Here is a 19,348-nt window from a genome sequence, read left to right as displayed (position 1 = left end):
CACGCACACTGCGGTTGGAGAACTCCCGACTTAGAAGCTCTGGCTCCCTTCCGTGGGAGATGACCATGAAAATGGACCCTCTCAGACTCTTTGCACTTGTAAACGCTCCCATGAACTTGTGCACCTGGAGGCAAAAACTGGTGCCTGTCTACGCCCCATTCACTACCCTTATAGGGACAGGGGAGCTGGCCAGGCCCCAAGTGCACTTGTCATGGTTATACTTGGAAAAAATTCCCCAAGCAGAACCAACTTTCATTTTTATTTCTTCACAAGATTTCAGAGGGAGGCGATGGGGAGAGGAAACGGGGAGGGTCCAGGTTGCCTCCAACTCCAGACACTACCAGCAGGACCTACTGGAATAGGTGATGGAAAGCAAGAGGCCCAGTGACCATATCCATCACTGAATACTCCGTCGCAGAGACAGCCTACGCCACCCACCCACCCCGCTTCCCCTTTCTTCTCAGCACTAGAGTAAGTACTCATGACACATCCAAATTATTCCAGTAGCTGCACGTGGCCATGGGTCCAGGTTTTGGTTGACAGAAGAGGTGAAAAGTCCACTCGCAATTTCCAGGGAAGAGAAAGTGTTGCTTGCTGTTTCTCCCTTCTTTTCCTCCCCTCTGTCTCTCCTGCTGTCCTGGTCACGGGTATCACTACTTTAGGCGATGGGACAAAATCCCATTTGAGGACACTGCAAGGGAGGGACAGGGTCAGGAGAAGCAGGAGCTCTGAGGACCTCGAGGAGCGGGACCACCCACACACCTGGATTGCTTACTTCTAGACTTGACTCACATAAGAAAACAATAAATACCCATCATGTTGAAGCCTCATGGTTTCCTGTTTTTTAAAAATATTTATTTTATTGATTTTTTTTACAGAGAGGAAGGGAGAGGGATAGAGAGTTAGAAACATCAATGAGAGAGAAACATCGATCAGCTGCCTCCTGCACACCCCCTACTAGGGATGTGCCCGCAACCAAGGTACATGCCCTTGACTCGAATCGAATCTGGGACCCTTCTGTCCGCAGGCCGATGCTCTATCCACTGAGCCAAACCAGTCAGGGCTCATGGTTTCCTTTTTAAAGCATCACTCAGCCTTTCATGTTGTACCAACTTTGCAGTTCACCAGTAACGTAGCAGTGCCTCTGACCACAGGCACGAGCAGGGCAGCTGAGTGAGGAGCTCTTGGTTCCGATCCTGGCCGTGGCCCTTTGTGGCTGTGGGAACTTGGGCAAGTGTATGAGCCTCAGTCAACTGATACTAACTTGTAGAATGGGAATCATAGTCTCGACCCCCAACAGCTGTGGGGAAGTTTAGAAATGGACCCCCCTGGCTCAGTGCCCTTCTAAGGAATGGCTGTGTTCTGTGTTCCACGTCTTTCCAAGGTCACGTTCATGACCAAATCTTTTTCACTCAACCCAGATCCTTACCACCCTGCTTTCAGATCTGTGGTAGGAAACTATCTGTGATTTAATGCTCCTTTTAAAACAAAACACGCGTCTTTTTCAACATTCAACTTCGTTACCACACGCCTGTTGCTTCCTCACGTGGGCTCTTCCAGCTGGGGTTCCCCTTCCAGCTGTGTGGCTTGGAGAGTCGGGGACTGTCACCATCTTGTTGACCCTCTCATTTTAAAGATGAAAAGAACTGAGGCCAAATGTACGATGATGGGTCGGGGCACTCCTCTCCAGATTTCTGGGTTCTCCTCTCTCACTCCTGGGCTCTGTTTCCCTAACCTGTGCACTGAGCATAATAGAATCCCCTCCCTACAGCTGACTGACACCTGTGCATCAAACGTGCCCACACTAGGGACCTGACTCCATAGATGTTAGCTTCTTTCCATTTCCTCTCACTTACAGATCCTAGGACCTGCTGATGTCCTGAGAGACCAGCACTCAAATTCCGGGCTCCAGACTCACAGCCTTGGGTTCTCCCCTACACACCGTGCTGCCTTTCTCACATCTTATCTTTTAGGAACTCCAAGGTATTTGAGGACAGAGGCATCAACCCGATTTTCCTCTCACCGTGAGGAGAAATAGGATTGTCCACACCCTATACTCTGGCAGGTCCCAAACTTTAGAGCATCAGTCTATGGCTATAGGTAAAAACAGGAATGAACTCCTTTATAACCATTTTTACTCTCTCTGAGTGGAGGATTATAATGTCCAATGAGCATTGGTGGTATGAGTTATACTTGGGAAGAAGAGAAAGAAGAATGAGCAAAAGAAGGAAGAAGGGAAAGAGAAAGAGATAGAAATAGAGATTGATACAGATTACACATATATGTATAATATGACTGTTCTATATATCTATTATACTATATATATTTATATCTTTCATTTATCTATCATCTATCTCTCTATCTCTATCCATCTATTATCTATCTATATATCATCTATCTATCTATCTATCTATCTATCTATCTACCTACCAGCTCAGTCATTTAGCTCTTTTGGGCATTTCAGTTTTATTCACTGAAACACAGTCTCCTTATCTGAAGATTGTGAGTTGTAAATATCAAGCACAAAGAGTCCAAACTTGCAGAAATAGCGACATTTGTTGGTGGATTGGGAGAACAGTATTAACGTTCTCACTGGGTGACCCTTGGAAATCCAGCTCCCTTCTCTAGTTCTTAGTCTCCTCACCTGGAAAGCATGGCCTTAGAACCTCAGACTTGCTGAGTCCTTGGGATGTTTTATCTTTATTTTTTTAAAGAGCGCCTGTCCCCAAAACGGTCCTAGAATCTGTTAGATGAAGAGCCACCGATCGCTTAAATGAGCAGGTGGATGAATGCAGGAGTGGTGAGAGGCCAGGCAGCTGCTCGTCATTCTCTTTCTTGGGAGATCCCCAGACATTCAAACGAAATTTTCTGACAGTTATTGTCCAGAGAATTGATGGCAGCTTCTTGGTGGGGACAATCTTGAAAGATTCTTTTTGTTTCTAACAGTGATTCTTAAGAAACCACCCTAGAACTACATTAATTGGAATTATCTTGTTAAAATGAAAGATTCCTGGTCTTGGTATAAACCCACCAGAGCATAAACCATGGGGTGGGCTTGAGAACATGCACTTCTCAGTGTTGTGATTCTGATACACATGGAATTTGAAAGACAATTCTTAATCCTGGGGCTTAGCAATCTTAGATGATTTGAAATCTTTGCCTGGGCTTACCAGAAATCGGTAAACACCTTTTCCCAGTAATTAAACTGTCAACTTTTGAATTTCTTTTTGTCCACCGGCCTCTGCTAAATTGATGCCAGTGTTGCAAGATCCAGAAAGGGCCAGCAGGCGGCACCAGCTGCTCACATATTCCACACCTGCCTTTTCTTCCTCTAGTTCTAAAATCATTCATTTTTCCTTTAAAATTGGAAAAACAACAACAAAGACAACCTTCAAGACTGCTTTTGTTAGAAAACTAAAAGCAAAACAAAACAAGTGTTTCTGGACAAAATGAAGTTTCTCTCTGTTTAATGGACTCAACACAATCAGGGTTTTTACTGCGGATGGTGACTGAGGACAGAATGACCCACTTTCTAAGTAGGGCTCTCTTCTCCCATTTCATTCTCTATTCAGTGGCAGGAGAAAAGCTCAGTTTATTTTACGGAAACGCATGGCGCTATTCTCTGTATATCAGCCTCACAGGGGTATTGGTATTGACAGTGTCATGTTTGAATACATGCCTATCTTCTCCAGCCCTGCAATCCTCTTCAATTTTGGATAATTTTTAGTATATAAAAATACATACTACTGTCCAGCCAGCATGGCTGAGTGGTTGAGCATTGACCTATGAACTAGGAGGTCAGGGTTCGATTCCCAGTCAGGGTACATGCCTGGGTTCTTGGCTCAATCCTCAGTGTGTGTGAGTGTGTGTGTGTGTGGGGGGGGGGGGGAGGAGGTGGGGGAGGAGGGGAGGTAAGAGGCAGCTGATCAATGATTCTCTCTCATCATTGATGTTTCTATCTCTCTCCCTTCTTCTCTGAAGTCAATAAAAATATATTAAACATATATACTACTGTAGAAAAATTAAGATACAAATAAGTAAAAAAGAATGAAAATCACCATTATTCCTCATACCAAGACAATCATCCTAAACACATGCACGCACACACATGTTATAGTATATGCATATACATATGGTCATGCTGCGTGTATGCTGTTTTCCTGCCTGCTCTCTCATAGAATTGCATGCTATCACAGACATGTCAGGGAACCCGCTTCAGCATCATAATTTCTAATGGCTACACAGCATTCTCTCATATGGATGCCCCACCATTATTTTTAACTAATCCCCCGGCAAAGAAAATCACAGACAATTTAAGAGCACCTGGGAATGTAATGCATGCCCCTGTGACAAGCCGTTGCTCATGTCAATCGCCATGTGCATCCCAGTTGTATGGGTTCTGTTAGAGTTGAACAGACACCTGCAGTGGTCTGCCAGCGTGCAGGGGTGAGGTGCTTTGCCGCTGAGAATTCTGGGCAGGGCATGCACTCTAGTGCACGTGGGCGGGCCTGGGCAGCTGTATCTCACGAGACATTCTGGGGGTGTAGATTTGTTTTTTGTTTTTTTTCCTGCTTGGGTCTCTAGAACATTGTTGATGGAATGGAATACCCACCTGCCAGTTTCTGTCTCCCTTAATGCAGGTGAACAGCAAAGTCAAAGGGAGGATCCAGGTCCTGGGGTTTATAATTCATCAGTCACGGCATCAAATGAGCAACTTCATGCCCAGACACTGCCCCTTTAACATTTCCTACAGTCTCCCCGGGACTCTGAGTGGATGGTGGGATGGGGTTCATTAGAGATTAAAACTCAAGTATAATTTGGGAGCATTGACCTTGAGAGAACACAAGGTCTTCTGTTGGGGCCTGACTGGGAAACTTGATCACGTGTTCTCTGGAAGGGCTTAGAGCTCAGTGCTCATTTTTTATGTAGATTCATACTTGCGATTTTTAGTTTACTTCTTTCCGTTCTCCTCACTGCTACCCAGGTGTGTGCCCTGACTGGGAACTGAACCAGCAACCTTTGGGTGCACAGGACGATGCTCAACCACCTGAGCCACTTGGGCCAGGCTCCTTGAAATGAGGATGGTCCAGCAGGAACAGTACAGCCTCTTAGTCACACTGGAAGGGGCTCCTATCAGTGCCAAGTACCAAGGGCGGGGCTCCGAGAAGATGCACAGAGAAGCAGAGTGTGGCTTCTGACCCATTCGCCTGACGCATATTTTGGGGAGAACCCATCACACCAAGTCCCGTTGAGTGAACACTCATGAGTAGCCACAATACTGGCTTAGGCTCCTCCTACCCACTCTATAGGCGAAGGAACCCAGGCCCGGAGCGATCTGTGCCCCACCCCGGGACACACAGCTGCCAGGCAGAGAAACAGGTTCCCACCTGCTCAGCCTAGTCCCAGCACCGTGGCCATCACAGGCCAGCCTGGCCCCTGGGAGTGAGAACAGGGAAAGGCCATAAGTGCTCCTGTCATTGGAACAGGCCAATGGTTTTACTGAAGAACAGAAAGACCCAGAGGAAAGGAAGAGTCTGACAGGCCCTGCTGACATTCCCCGCACCTTGGGGACGGGGCCCTGACTCACCTGCGGCGCTGCTGACTCGAGGCAATGACCTAGGGCAGAACAGAGAAGCCAGGTCAGTGTCAGTCGGCTGCATGGGTCACAGACCTTCCTGAAGTGGGGGGAGGGCGCTTATCCAGGGCCGTTTCACAGGTCAACCTACGGAACGATTTCTCAATATTTGTATTGTCCTAGACCCAAAGGAACAGCTCAGGACAGAGAATATAGCAAACAGAAAAATGCACGCGGCAGGAAACAACCAGCTGCACAGGCAGTGTTTGGGCAAACCTCCTGTTCACAGGTGCCCGTGTGTGTGAGGCTGTGTGCAAACACTCATACACACAGATGTCTGAGCATAGCATATGAGATTGTGCAGGATCCTGATGTTAACAACGGGTTGTGTATCTTTAACTGTTATTCACAAACATGTTTCCAGGCTGTGTAATTCCTGGAGGGGCAGGTAGGGCCTGGCTAGTTTTCACTATTGTGAGCGAGGTTGCAATGTGCATCCGTGCCTGCATTTGTAACCTCATGGCTGCATATTTCCATGGAGACCCTTCATCCAGTCAACGAAGGGGACAGCGATGTGGGCCGTCTCACCCTTGTTCACATCGATCTCCAGGGCCATCCTCACGGGCTGCATCGGTGCCTATTCCAGCCCACAGGTGAGAAGGGAACTTTCCAGGCATCTCACCACCGTGACATCCATCCTTTAAAACAGCGTTGCTGATTGGCATTTTGTTCCTGTCTAGTTTCCTTGATGACCAGTGAGATTGAATTATTATTGTTATTATAATAACTTTTAAATGGTTTGGGCCATTTGCATTCCTCTGTGGTAAGTTATATGCATAGGTCTTTGCTGTTTTGCCAGGGGCTCTGTGCCTGGCCGCCCCACTGGCCCTGGACAGTGTGCTAAAGAAGCACCTTTCCCTGACGTCAGCGAAGGTCTGAACCGCCTGGGGCCATGGGAAGCTCCGGAGGACTTTGCTTTTGTGAGCGCCTCTGTTTGTGCCTCTAACGACCCGGCCCTGGCGTCGGCCTTGGCATCTTGCCTTTCCTCCGAGGCTCCCGGAGTGCGTCACTGGAGCAATTAGCTGAGCATCGCAACACACGCGGGTGTAAATATTTATGAGGCCTGGTTGGTGGCGGGGACACTGGGCACAGAGCAGTGAGGCCTGGAGCTGCTGGTAACCAGGAGACCTCAGTCTGAGCCCCACTTCCAGCTCTTGCTGTTGCCTCTGTTTACCATTTTAAATTCAAAATGGCCCTGTGGGGTAGCTGCTACTGTCCCAAGTTCCCAGACAAGGCAAGCGGGGGTTCAGAGGGCCCCCTAACCTGTCCCCATCCTACACAGAGTGGGGGATTGGACACCAGGCCTGGAATCCTGGCCCGCGCCCCTCTCCGGACCCTGGCCTGTAGGCAGTGGCCAGTCAGGCTTCACGGGAGACCTGCAGCTGCGGGCTCCGAACCCTTGTGGTTATTAATTCTTGGCATCCTTCCAAGCTGCCTGATTCTGCAGAAATTAACAGTACACCAGCCAGCCAGGCGCCGACCATTAATCTGGGGCCCGGGAGCTCTCTGACACTTTCAACACGCGGCCTCTCCGTGACATCGGGCCTTTGATGAAGGCCTCAGAGGTTCCCGGACTTGAGAAACAGAAGGGGTGTGTTTCCCACGTGCAGTGAGCTTTATGTGGCCCTGGCCGAGCCGCTTGCGAGCCTGCACTGGGGTCTGGGACGCCAGGCCCGTCTTCCCAGGCTCCTAGGGAACTTCGGCTTTAAATCAGGATCCTGTCTTGTTTCTGATCTTGACCTCACCTGGTGTTTGGAATCAAAGACCGTTATGTTCCAAAGCTCTTTGGAGATAATGTGGCCCATTCGCTGTTCTAAGTTTTAGGTTCTTGGAGGCAGAAGTGAGGTCTTTTGGTCCCTAAAGGGAGTGACTCCGAGGGGCCACGGGTCCACAGGAGACTGGGCTGGACTCCGCGGCGCAGCGGCCTCCCCACAATGCAGAGGCAGCTGACACTCAGAGAATGAAGTGACTTCCCCAAAGTGGGGCAGTGAGCACCAGGCAGAGGGGGATTTGTCCGACTCTAAATCCCTTATTATTGACAAGCCTCGAGCAAGCAGCCACTTCCACCACAAGCTCTGCGTCCCTGAGATTCCGATTGTCAGGGCGCCTGGAAGCAGCTTATCTGACCCACCCTGCCACCCGCCCCGCCGGTCCCACAGCGACAGCGCTCACGCACAGGGGAGTCCTCCGGGACCCGCACCCCGGGGCTCTCGTGCGTCATGCAAGCTCAGTGAACTGGCAGAGGCAGCAAAGGCAGGGAAGGCGGTGTGATTGCTGAGCCCGCAGAGGGGAGCGAGGAGGGGCTGAAGTGCCGCCCTGGGTCTGGGGAGGACGACCTGGGGAGGCCTCCTGGGCTCCAGTTCTGTCTGGCTGCAGGGCAGCTGACAAGCTCTCTGAAAAGACTCCTGTGTTCACACACTTTGCAGCCTGGCAGGCCGGGGTGATGCATGAAAGACGCTGCTAGCAAACCTCACGGGGATGGGATGTGTTTTCTCCGGGCTCAAGCAGGGCCCACGTGTTAGCAGCTGCCTGTGCCGTGCCCGGGAATGGCAGGGACGCACCCTGGCTCTGTCCTCAGCAGCGTCCATAAGGAGCCATGTGCCAGGCCACGCTGGACGGAGTTAAAGCTCCCCCCACACCTGCTGCCTCTCCCTGGGGGCCCGAGGGAGGCAGGTCCTCCTCTGTGTCCCGGGCGTCCACCTCTTGGCAGGCCGGCCAAAGGATGTAAGATAACAAAGCAGACCTCAGAGGTTGGTGGTTTTCAATAGTTAGGGCTCCTTTACAAATAAAGATTTTTAATTTTTGAATTATTTAAAAATTTTAATATTTCTTAGGAATTTAATATGTTTAACCATTTCCTGTTTTTAAAGGGAACTAAATGGAACTCCCTTCCCTCCCCCCCCCCCCCCCCCCCCTTGCTGCCCAGGGGACCTGGCTCTGAGGAAGAGGCGGGCACAGGGTTTTGCTTACCCAGGAGCGGAGTTTGGAAGGTGTGCTGACCCAGCTCCATAGAGACGGGATTTGTCCTGTCTCCAGAGTCATGCTCCCGGCACAGGGACTAATTCCTCATCGCTACCTGAGTGTGCTGCCTGTGGGCCCCTCTGGGTCTCCCCAGGCCCCACCCAGACCTCCACGAAATGGTCAGGGTGACTTCACCAGCCACTCCCTCCCTCTCGAGGCCTCCCAGGTGAACGGGCTCGGCTCACTGCTCACCTGATAGAGTATTCATCCGTCCTGCCCTGACATGAGACCACTTTAAAGTCTCAAATGTGTGGAAGACAGTAGGCATTTTTGAGAGTTGCTAAAGTCAGTGTTAATATAAGTCCATTCCCTTCTTCTCTGTCTTTGAATGTCTGTGCCGTAAGTCACTTCACCCAACCCTCCTGGCGATTCCCGGTGGGCAGTATCAATACATGAATTTTAGGGCATCATGTGTGCTGGAACCCAATGGGACCAGGAATTAAACCTTTCGCTTTGCTCTAGCTGTGTTGGCTCAGTGCATAGAGCGTCGGCCTGTGGACTGAAGAGCCACAGGTTCAATTTTGGTCACGGGCAGGAGGCAGCCGATCACTGATTCTCTCTCATCATAGATGTTTCTATCTCTCCCTCTCCCTTCCTCTATGAAATCAATAAAAGAAATATATATCATGTCTCTATATATGGACACCTTTCACTTTGCAGGGTAGGTGGAGGCCCAGGTGCACCCCTGAGGAGTTCTCCATGATGTCCCTTCACACCCGGCCTGTCTGAGGGCAGGGTCCACCCCCCTTCCTCTCCACCACCCACCAGGAGGGAGTGGGGTTTGCAGCAGGGAGCTGTGGGAGCTCAAGCCGGGAAAAGGTGGTGCAGGAGAGGAAAGAGTGGAAGGGGTAATCTCGGAGGGCTGTGCCGGCTGCGGGCAGTGTGCACATTCGCCAGGAGGTGGATAGGGACGCCCAGAGCTGTGGCTCAGAAAGGTGCGTGGGAGCCGCTGCGATGCCCTGAAGAGGGCAGGCTGGGGTAGAACAGTTTCAGAAAGAAGCAGTGAGGTATCCATGGTGACAGGGAGTGTGACCACCAAAGCCCTCCCCTGACCATCTGGCATCTGGGCAATGGAACCCACGCTCACTTAACCAGGACAGAGTACAGCACAATTTCTCAAACTTCCTGCCCAGGACCCCGCTCCTAAAAGGGAGAGCAGGTGCCTAATACAGTGCCTGGATAATGGCCCGTACACAAAAACATGGTGGATGAGCATGAATGAGTGAGTGAATGAATGCACACATGTCCAGAGAAGCATAGCTAAGAGGGGCATCTCAAGAGTAAGACCGCCTAGGTCCAGCCCAGGCCTGTCCTATCCCAACATGGCCTGCAGTCCACACACAGCCGGAACCCTCTCCACATCCCATGTAGACACCCCTGGAATCGGTTCTCTGGTTTTTCTGACAGACACAAGATTGGAGAGTGTCTCCCAAGCCTGTACTCCAAGCATGTCAAACTCAAAGGCTAACACAGGCCAAATAAACAAGGCCACGAGTTTGACATGCTTGCTGTACTCCTTTGAGGCAGATGAAATTCACATGGAAGTAGAGTCAGGTCAAGGCTCCTTTTTCATAAGTGAAAACGGGGTTCATGCTTTGTAAGAAGAAGCCTTCCTTGTTTCAACAATCTCCTTTTTAAAATTCTATTTAATTCAATAAATATTTGGCCCTGGCCAGGTTTCTCAGTTGGTTGGAGTGTTGTCCCATTCACCAAAAGGTTGTAGGTTTGATTCCTGATAAGGACACATACCTAGGTTGTGGGTTTTATCCCTGGTCAGAGGGCATACAGGAGGCAACCAGATAGATGTTTCTCTCTCATCTTGATGTTTCTCTCTCTCTCTCTCTTTTTCTCTCTCTCCCTTCCTCTCTCTAAAACCAATGAAAACACATCCTCCCATGAGGATTAAAAAAACTTTGGTGCATACAACCCTCTGAAGGGGTCCTGGGGAAAATGCTGAAAGTGTCTGGTAGCATCCAGAACTATAAAAAACTCACATCACCGGCCCCCTTGGCTGGGGGAGGCCCCTCCCATGTTCTCAGGATCCTGCCCTGCAGGGCCCTGGGCCCTCCCTCCCTGCAGCCCCTACAGCACTTCTTGTTCTAAGGACATACTCAGTTTAGTTAAAAGGAGTGTATAACTATCCGTTTCTTATCTAAATCTCATAGTTTTAAACCTACTCCAGAGCACTGTCCTGAGGATTAAACATCAACGTTCCTTTCGTGGTGCCTGGTGCACATTAGGCCTTCATTCAACCGTTTTTTTAAATTTTTTTTATTGATTTCAGAGAGGAAGGGAGAGAGAGAGAGAGAGAGAGAGAGAGAGAGAGAGAGATCAACGATGAGAGAGAATCAATAATCTTCTGCCTCCCACATGTCCCACACTGGGGATTGAGCCCACAACCTGGGCATGTGCCCTGACCAGGAATCGAACTGTGTCCTCCTGGTTCATAAGTTGAAGTTCAACCACTGAGCAACACTGGCTGGGCTTGTTTATTATTTTTCAAATTCCCTCTCTAAAATACACACGCTGCTGTGATGGAAACGGGCTCGTGTGGGCGAGGTCGCCCAGCCAGGGTGCGGGTTGCCTGGCATTCCAGTCCAGCTCCCAAGGACTCACCCCTGCCCCGACCTTCACCACCACCACATGCTGATAATTATAATTCGTATGGAGACTGAGAACATTGGCTCAAAGTTATTCAAGTAAGACCATAGACCCAAATATATAGTTTGCAGACATTTTGATTTGATTTATCTATCTCAAAACTAATTTATATTCATACGATACTTTCATTATAAAATATGCCATGGTAGAGAGATTTGTATGGATGTGGGGGATTTTTTTCTAGCTTGAGTTTATAAATGGTTTGGAACAGGTTGCAGAAACATCGTCTGCTGCTCTTTTTAATATATCTTGAGTGTGCTGTGACACATCCCGAAATAATTTGCTTCAGGAAAAAAAAAAAAAGCCGCTCTCTCTTTTTCCTCCCAAATGTGAGTGTAAATACTACTTTGATGTCTGTAATTGCCACAGCCATCTCCATCTGAAGGAAGGCTTCTAGCCCTTCCATCTCCCATCGCTCACTATTGTCAAGAAATAAGAAAAATGGACGTAAAATGCATTATTTAAATGGATTTAATGTAAACATTGAAGAAGTCTGAGAACAGCCACAAATTCTTCTTGGCTTAATGTGGTCTGAAAATATTTCACGTGTTCCGCCTTGCAGACGTTCACCCCCTCTGCCTAGGAGAGCGACTTCTCCCAGTAAATCTTAGGGCTCTGAGAAGGCTCCTTGTGCCCGGCACATAGTAGGAACTGAACACGTGTCTGGCGATTGATCTGAGTTGAAGTAGAGTAGGATTCAAGGAGTGGTCTAGCACAGGGAGACCCCCGGGCACCTCTGGGCATGGAGACTGCTCCTGCAGGCCATGGTGAGGGAGTTCTGTCCAGGCACAGGGAGACCTGCACCCCCTCTGAGCATTGGGTGTTGCCCACACGCTGGTCTGCAGAGCTGGGCCTGACTTCAGGATCTGTCTCCTGTCAGTGGTTTCATCATGTTTGTCCCCATTCTGAGCTGTAACTTGGCTGTGAGCCCCCTGAAGCCAGGACTTTCTTTTATTTCTGTATTCTCAGTAGCCTGTGAAGTCTTGATGTCAGAATTGCTTAGTAACAGAAACCATAGAGGCAGGTGGCTCTCTCTAGTCTCCTTGCTCATGAGACCTGGCAGTGGACCTTGGCCTGACCCACCCATGAGCCATCATCTAAATCATTCATCGGCTGGGGAATAGAAGGTTCCTTTTCAGTGGCGTCTCTTGGGCTGTTTGGAACCCCGGGTGGGTGCTGGAAATAGCCCTGTTCAGAAATGCTATGGGCCGTGGGGGTCTTCTCAGCCTACACCTGCATCACACACATCAACTTCCTTTCCCTTCATGTCACCTCAAAGGTCACTGCCAGCAATGCTGTCCTATCACATTGACTCTGTGTGTGTGTGTGTGTGTGTGTGAGAGAGAGAGAGAGAGAGAGAGAAATAGAGATAGAGATGGTCAGCTTCATTGCCACAGAATCAAATTCTTCACTCCTCTATTAATCAACTAGAAAATATTCACCTATTTTTCCGCAGAGCGAAGTTCAGATCACTGGATCCTTCTGTCATTGGCCTTCTATTGCTCCTGGGATGAAAGAAAATAGGTCATAGTCAGGAAATTGTAAGAAGCTGGGATAAACAAATTAAGTGCTTTCATTCACAGAAACAACTACCCAGTCAGATTTCAGTATTTAACATCTCATACATATTTCCAAATTTATCTTTGCATTTCCATTAGGATTAAAAAAAAATCCATGTTTTAAGGATTTCAATTACTTTAAATTATTATTATTTTTTAAATGTTTGAGCTTTATTGTTCAAGGGGCAGCAGCATGGGATAGAAGAGGTGCTCCAGTCAAGATGAGGATGTGGCCTGCTCCCACATTAGCAGGGTCACTGTGAGACCCTCCCTAACTTCTATGAGTCGCCGTGATGTCGCTCTGTAAAATGAAGAGCATCTTACCTTCACCACATGGTCAAACAAGGACAGTGCCTGTGGGCCAAGGAATGTTCTAGATGCTTTCCTATGTTAGCTGAATTTGACCCCAGGCTAGCAAGCATCATCGGTGTAGGAAGGCAGACTATTTAACAATAGCAACTTGGATTCAAACAATATTTATTAAACTCCTATATAATGTAGATACTTTGCTGTGGCATTTTCTATGAAGAGATTAAATTATTTTAAGTCCAATTGATTTGTTGAAGTTCATTAAGGCATGCATTATCACAGACCATCACTATTATGCACCTTATTTAATGAGCCAAGCAGAATATATTTCCTGTCCTTTTACAGGTGTCTCATGAGCATTTTACTGATGATACTGTTCTCCCCAGGGCCCCTTGATCTGCTCAGTGCCTCTGACTCATTGTCCTACCGACTTTCTCCACTTGGGCCAAACGTGCCTCCTTTTGGACCTTGGACTATCTCTACTTCCTCCCCCAGGCTCCTTCAGGCACTATTTTCTCTTTCTCAAATACCCATTGTCCTCTTTTCCTTCCCTCTGATTCATGCTCTGAGCTCGGCCAAGTGTCACATCCTCAGAGAAACCTTCCCCGAGTGGGAGACCAGCTCCACCCAGCCCTCCTCTGAACTGAAATTTCACTTTTGTTCACCTTGTAGCTATAATCATGTCTGAGAAGGCTTCTGACCTGTCATCTCAATGAGGGCAGAGATTTGCAGGGTGTGGCCTCCCCAGGGCCTGGGTCAGTGCCTGGCCCACAGTGGGCCCTCAGCGGACATGCGTGACTATTCATCTTAATAAAGGGCCCCAGGAACTGCCTAGTGATAGCCTAAGACTCTCCATCCAGGATTTGTGTGTAGATTGTGGACTGCAATGGGATGAAGAGAAAACTGAGTGAGTTGTTGTGATACAGTTTGTCATTGTAAACTGATCATCTAGAAAGATGATGGTGTCATTTCATTATTTCTCATTTCACTTTTTAATTATTTCATGATTTCAAAATATTGAATCATTGTATTATTTCATTTTTTAAAACCCAGATAGAATTTGATTCATAAATCTATAGCTACACTCTGATTTCTCCTCTAAGTTCTAGACATAAGCATCCAACTACCTTCTGGGCCTTTCTAATTGGTTACCCTCCAGTGGAAACAGGCCCTTTCACCAGTGAGTGGCTCCATTGCCCACTTAGTTTTCAAACCAGTAACCTGGCATCTTGCCCCCACATCACTGCCAGACCCTAACAATAGATCCCTGAATGTCTCTCATTCTGTCCCTCCCTCTTCGCTCCTGTGAGCATGCTCAGTATTAGTTCTGTCTGTATTTTTTCCAGCCTGGCTCTGGGTCCTGTATTTTAGGGTTTCTGTTGAGGCTGTAATCAAGGTATCGGTCAAGGTTGGGGTCACATCTGAAAGCTCACCAGGGGAAGGACTGATTCTAAGGATACTTGCTTGTTGATGGGATTCATATTCTTGGGGCTTGTTGAACTGCGAGCTTCAGTTCTTTGCTGTCTGTTGGCTGGAGGCTGCCCTGTGTTCCTTTTCACATGGGCCTCCCTAACATGGTCACTTGCTTCATCAAAATGTGCACACCAAGGAGACAAGGGGAAAGTTACAATCTTATGGAATGCAATGATGGAAGTGACATCCCATCAATTTTGCCATATCCTGTTGTTTAGAAGCTGCCTCAGGCTTGCTTACAACTGGGGGAGGAGATTACACAGGGGGGCGCATGAGCACCAGGAGACGAGATAATTGGGGGTCACACATATTGTCACACACTCACTGTGGAAGTATGAGTGGAGATGACCCTTTTGTAACATCCAGAAGGTAGTTTTTTTTTTTTTTTGCAAATTTACAAACCAAATCAGCTAGAATCTTTTTGCAGCCTACTTTTTAAACTTCTATGACTACTGAAAATGTCAGGCCAATTTTTGAAAGTTTTCCAGCTAATTTGGGAAGACTCCAGCAAATACCAGAATAACTGGTTCTCCAACTCTTGCCCGGGAGAGGCCATTATAATCATTTCTCCAGCTGAATGCTGTACCTCTAACTCCCTTAAAATAGTCACCACATCAGTTGTCACAAACAACTTCTCCAAGTGATTGACACCTATTTTGTTCATTTCATTTGGTCCCTAAGCGGTATGGGTGGTTATATTCCTGTACACAGCTTTTTTTTTTTTTTTTTTTTTAAAACACAGGAAATGCTTAGCACTCTCCCTGAACACCTGAGCAAAGCTCAATTTCTTGGGGATTTGACACGTTATAGCCTGGATACCGGACATCTTTTATGTGCTTGCCCTGCAGAACCCAGAAAAATGGAAAGACATACACGGCCTTCTTGCCTCACAGATTTTTTTTTTTAAAGTTTGAATTTGAATATATTCACATATGATTTTTCCTCTCAAGCTCATAAAGCCCAACCATTCACTCTCTACTGTCTTACATTTTTACATTAGCTAACCGGTCCCTGGAGGTTTGAGCTGGTGACTCTTTCCCGAGGAACTCAGTACTGAGTGGGCCACAATGAGATGTTTCATTACCACCCCTCACCCATTCACACCATTGTGATGGTTAACTCTATGTGTCACCTTGGTGAGGCTGTGGTGTCCAGGGGTTTTAGGTGACAGCCTGTTTCCTAAGCCCCCAGTCCCATCCTGGATCCCTTTCCTTCTGAATCATCTTCAAAGCCCCTGAAAGGCTGTCTCTGGTCATGGGAACAAAGCGCTTTGACTCGAGTCGCTTACTGACCTGAGTTGAAATTGGGAGGCAGACCCTGGTGCCAGCCTCAAATCAAATAGCGAGTGAGTAGCTGCCATGTGCTGGATATCATATTAGGACTAGAGACACAGGAGGAAAAGACAGAGAAGGTCCCAGCCCTAAGAAGCTGGCAGCCACGTGAGAGGGAACCAAGCCACTAAGCAAGGGGTTCATCCCCTCTGTCACAGCTCCTTCTTCTTCTTCTTTTTTAAAATATATTTTTATTGATTTCAGAGATGAAGGGAGAGGGAGAGAGAGATAGAAACATCAATGGTGAGAGAGAATCATTGACTGGCTGCCTCCTGCATGCTCCTTACTGGGGATCGAGCCTGCAAACTTGGGCATGTGCCCTGACCGGGAATGGAACTGTAACCTCCTGGTTCATAGGCTGATACTCAATCACTAAGCCATGCCGGGCGGGCAACTTGTCACATCTTCTTTCCTCAGTGTCCTGCCTTTGTTTACTCCTGATTTGAATGGCTGCCCAGTTTCAGGCCCGTCCACCTGGCCCGAACCTGATGTTCCTGTGGGCATAGCTCTGATGGCTGCCTGTTGGATCTACACTTGGCCGGGAGGTAGCCCCTCACTGACCCCCTCTCCCTGAGGTCTCTCAGGTGCCTCCTCCAGCTTTTCCAGACTCAGAGAGAGGCCCAGCTCCTCTAGAAATGGACTCAGGGGTTGACACCTGCACAGTCACCCATGGTGCACATATGTCCCACCAACTCTGGGTTCCTGTCTCTCCCCTCAATGGAAGGGCAGCCGAGGAAAGGTTTGTGCAGGAGAAGACGAGTCAGGAACCTCTGGGGGGAGGACTCATTCTGGTTTATGAAGGCAAAAAATGGATCCAGAACACGCCAGAATAGACAGGCTCTGCCCATGGGATGCAGATGCAGAGTGGAGGGTGGTGTCTGGATTTAGCTCCTTGTTTTGCCAGAGCTGGAGCTTTAAAGATTCTCAGAGCTCGGGGCTTGATGGAAAGGTAGGTGTCACCTGCCAGAACCTGCTTATTTTATAGATGAGAAAACCGCGCAGCCCAGGGAAGTGGGAGGACTGGCCACACTGAGCTCTGGCTCCGCGTGTGGGGCTCGAGGTCCTGCCACTCGGCCTTGGCTTTGCCAGAGCTAGTCTTTGAATTCAGCTTTTTTATGCGCTGTCTAAATAAATTCTCCTGTTTCTTTTCAATCTTTTTGAGGAGAGAAAGAAAAGGATAATCTAATTTAAGAAGCAAGAGAGTAATCCTGAGTCCTTTAGGTTTCAAGAAATCCCATAAAGCTTCTTTCCTCTTTTTATATTTCTTCTTTATTACTTGTTTCAGGTAGACAACATTCTAATTTGACATCTATATACACTACAAAGTGATGGCCCCCAAACGTCCAGTTACTCTCCACCACCATGCTTTCCTCTCTGTCTTGTTTTTTGTTTAAAATTTCACTCAGCAAAAGAAAACAAAGAAACCCCCCTCGCCTCTCCCCCTTCCCCCCCAAAAAATAGAAGCCTCACATTTGATCTTTTCAAATGCTGTCTGCTTCCTTTTCTCTGTCTTGACTCTCAGGGGAACGGAACTTCTAAGAGACCATCAGTGCACATAATGAGCAAACACAATACCCACAGTGAATCACCCAGTTAATGGGCCCATTGATGGGCTCATAGTGGAATTTAATTTATAGATGGTCATGCCTGGAAGATTCTGGAAGCCTGATAGAAAATGACATGGAAAAAAAAAAAAGCAATATATGTATTTTTAAGACCACTCTCAAAACAAAAGCTTGGTTTGTGCTTGGTTGGTGCACAGCCAGGGAAAACCCAGGAGTGAAGGGACAGTGGGAGTCCCTGTGGTCTGCAGGGACCCGGGGAGTGGGTTTGTGCGTATATGCAGGGGGGCTTCCAGAGCATGAGCCCCGAGACAATATCCTTTTCTCCACCTCCAGGTCCCACACTTTCTGCCTCCAGAAGGTCCAAGGAAAGGAAGGGAATCAAGGCGGGGCAGGGAGAGGAGAGGAGGGGTCGGCCTGCAATGGGCCAGCCACTGGGTGCAGCTGCACCATCTCCCCCTGGGAACGTCTAGCACCGTCAGCAGGAGTCTGTTCACTTCCATTCACTTCCTCCCACCTGTCTGTCATGTTGCAGCCGCCATCCTCATTCTATTATTTTATTTTTTAAAACTATGTTTCTTATTGATTTCAGAGAGAGAAAGGGAGAGGGAGAGAGAGATAGAAACATCAATGAGAGAGAATCATTGATTGGCTGCCTCCTGCATGTCCCCTACAGGGGATCGAGCCCACAACCCCAGGCATGTGCCCTGATGGGGAATCAAACCATATCTGGGCTGGAAATCTTAATCACAATTAATGCAACAATACATTTCTCCCCTCTGAGTGCATAGCATGGGCCAGGAATTGTTCTCGGTGGTTGGGGTGTATCAGGGAAGAAAACAGAGCCTCTTGCCTGGAATAAGACAGAAGAGGATCTTGGCCCTTGGGAAGGGGAAGGCCGGCGGTCACGATCCACAGAAAGGCATGTGGGCAGGGAGGCTGTTCCATGGGGTGGTCTGGGGCCTCACTGAGCAGGTGACAGCTGGGAGAGGGCACTGTGGGGCCAGCTGTGGGGCATCTGCAGCAAGAGCACCCAGGCCCGGGGACTGAGGGGGGGTGGCTGGTGGCTGGTAGGTGGGAGTTAAGGGGCTGGGGGTGGATGAAGCTGGGAAGTAGGAGCTCATCTGGGGGTTGAGTCAGGGAGGCCACATGGCTGATAGGCAGTGAGTGCTGGGATGGATTAAGAATGTGATCCAAGAACTCCTGGTGAGTCCTGCAGTCACAGGAGGTCTTGGACTCCACAGAAGCAGGAAGCCATGGCACGTCCCAGATAGGGAGACACCCTGACAATGGTGATATCCCCGTAGGCTCTCTGACTGCTGGGTGGAGAACAGAGGGGCCTTGGGGGCAAGGCAGGAGCAGGGAGGCCTTTGGGTAAGTTTTGCAGTAACTCAGGTGGGTATGGATGCTTTCTGGGACCTGGGACCTCGGGGTGGGGAGTGAGGGAGGCCAGGGAGGTGTAATTATCCTAGTAACAGTGGCTGAGGCTGTGGCAGTTCCCTCTCCCAGCCCCACTCACTGAATCAATCTCTGCTTAATGTGGAAATCATTAAAAGCTCAAGATGTGGTGCATGTACACAATAGGATATTATTCAACACTGAAAAGGCTGAAATGATGGACCTGGAGGGTAATATGCTCAGTAAAAATAAGTCAGTAAAAGACAAATACTGTACAATTTCACTTATGTCTTGAATCTAAAAAATAAAATGAATGAACAAACAAAACAGAGACAGACTCATTGATACAGAGATCAGACTGACAGTTGCCAGGCAGTCCAGCACCTCATTAAGGTGTGG

General features: G+C 48.4%; 1 protein-coding gene across 2 annotated transcripts in view; it reads right to left on the bottom strand.

The window, feature by feature from the left end:
- CLNK (cytokine dependent hematopoietic cell linker) overlaps positions 1 to 19,348 on the bottom strand; it is a 132,093-nt gene that overhangs the window by 72,935 nt on the left and 39,810 nt on the right. The window contains exons 3-4 of one of the 2 annotated variants that reach the window (XM_059675710.1): positions 12,760 to 12,822; positions 5,588 to 5,616 (exon numbers count right to left, since the gene is read on the bottom strand). In XM_059675710.1, the coding sequence (XP_059531693.1) occupies positions 5,588 to 5,616; positions 12,760 to 12,822 (92 nt within the window). The remainder of the gene's footprint in view (positions 1 to 5,587; positions 5,617 to 12,759; positions 12,823 to 19,348) is intronic. The other variant, XM_059675716.1, reaches the window with a different exon arrangement.

This window comes from Myotis daubentonii, chromosome 1 (assembly GCF_963259705.1).
Source record: "Myotis daubentonii chromosome 1, mMyoDau2.1, whole genome shotgun sequence".
Classification (NCBI taxonomy): domain Eukaryota; kingdom Metazoa; phylum Chordata; class Mammalia; order Chiroptera; family Vespertilionidae; genus Myotis; species Myotis daubentonii.
Note: the sequence above shows the minus strand (reverse complement) of the source record. Positions and strands in the feature narration are given on the sequence as shown.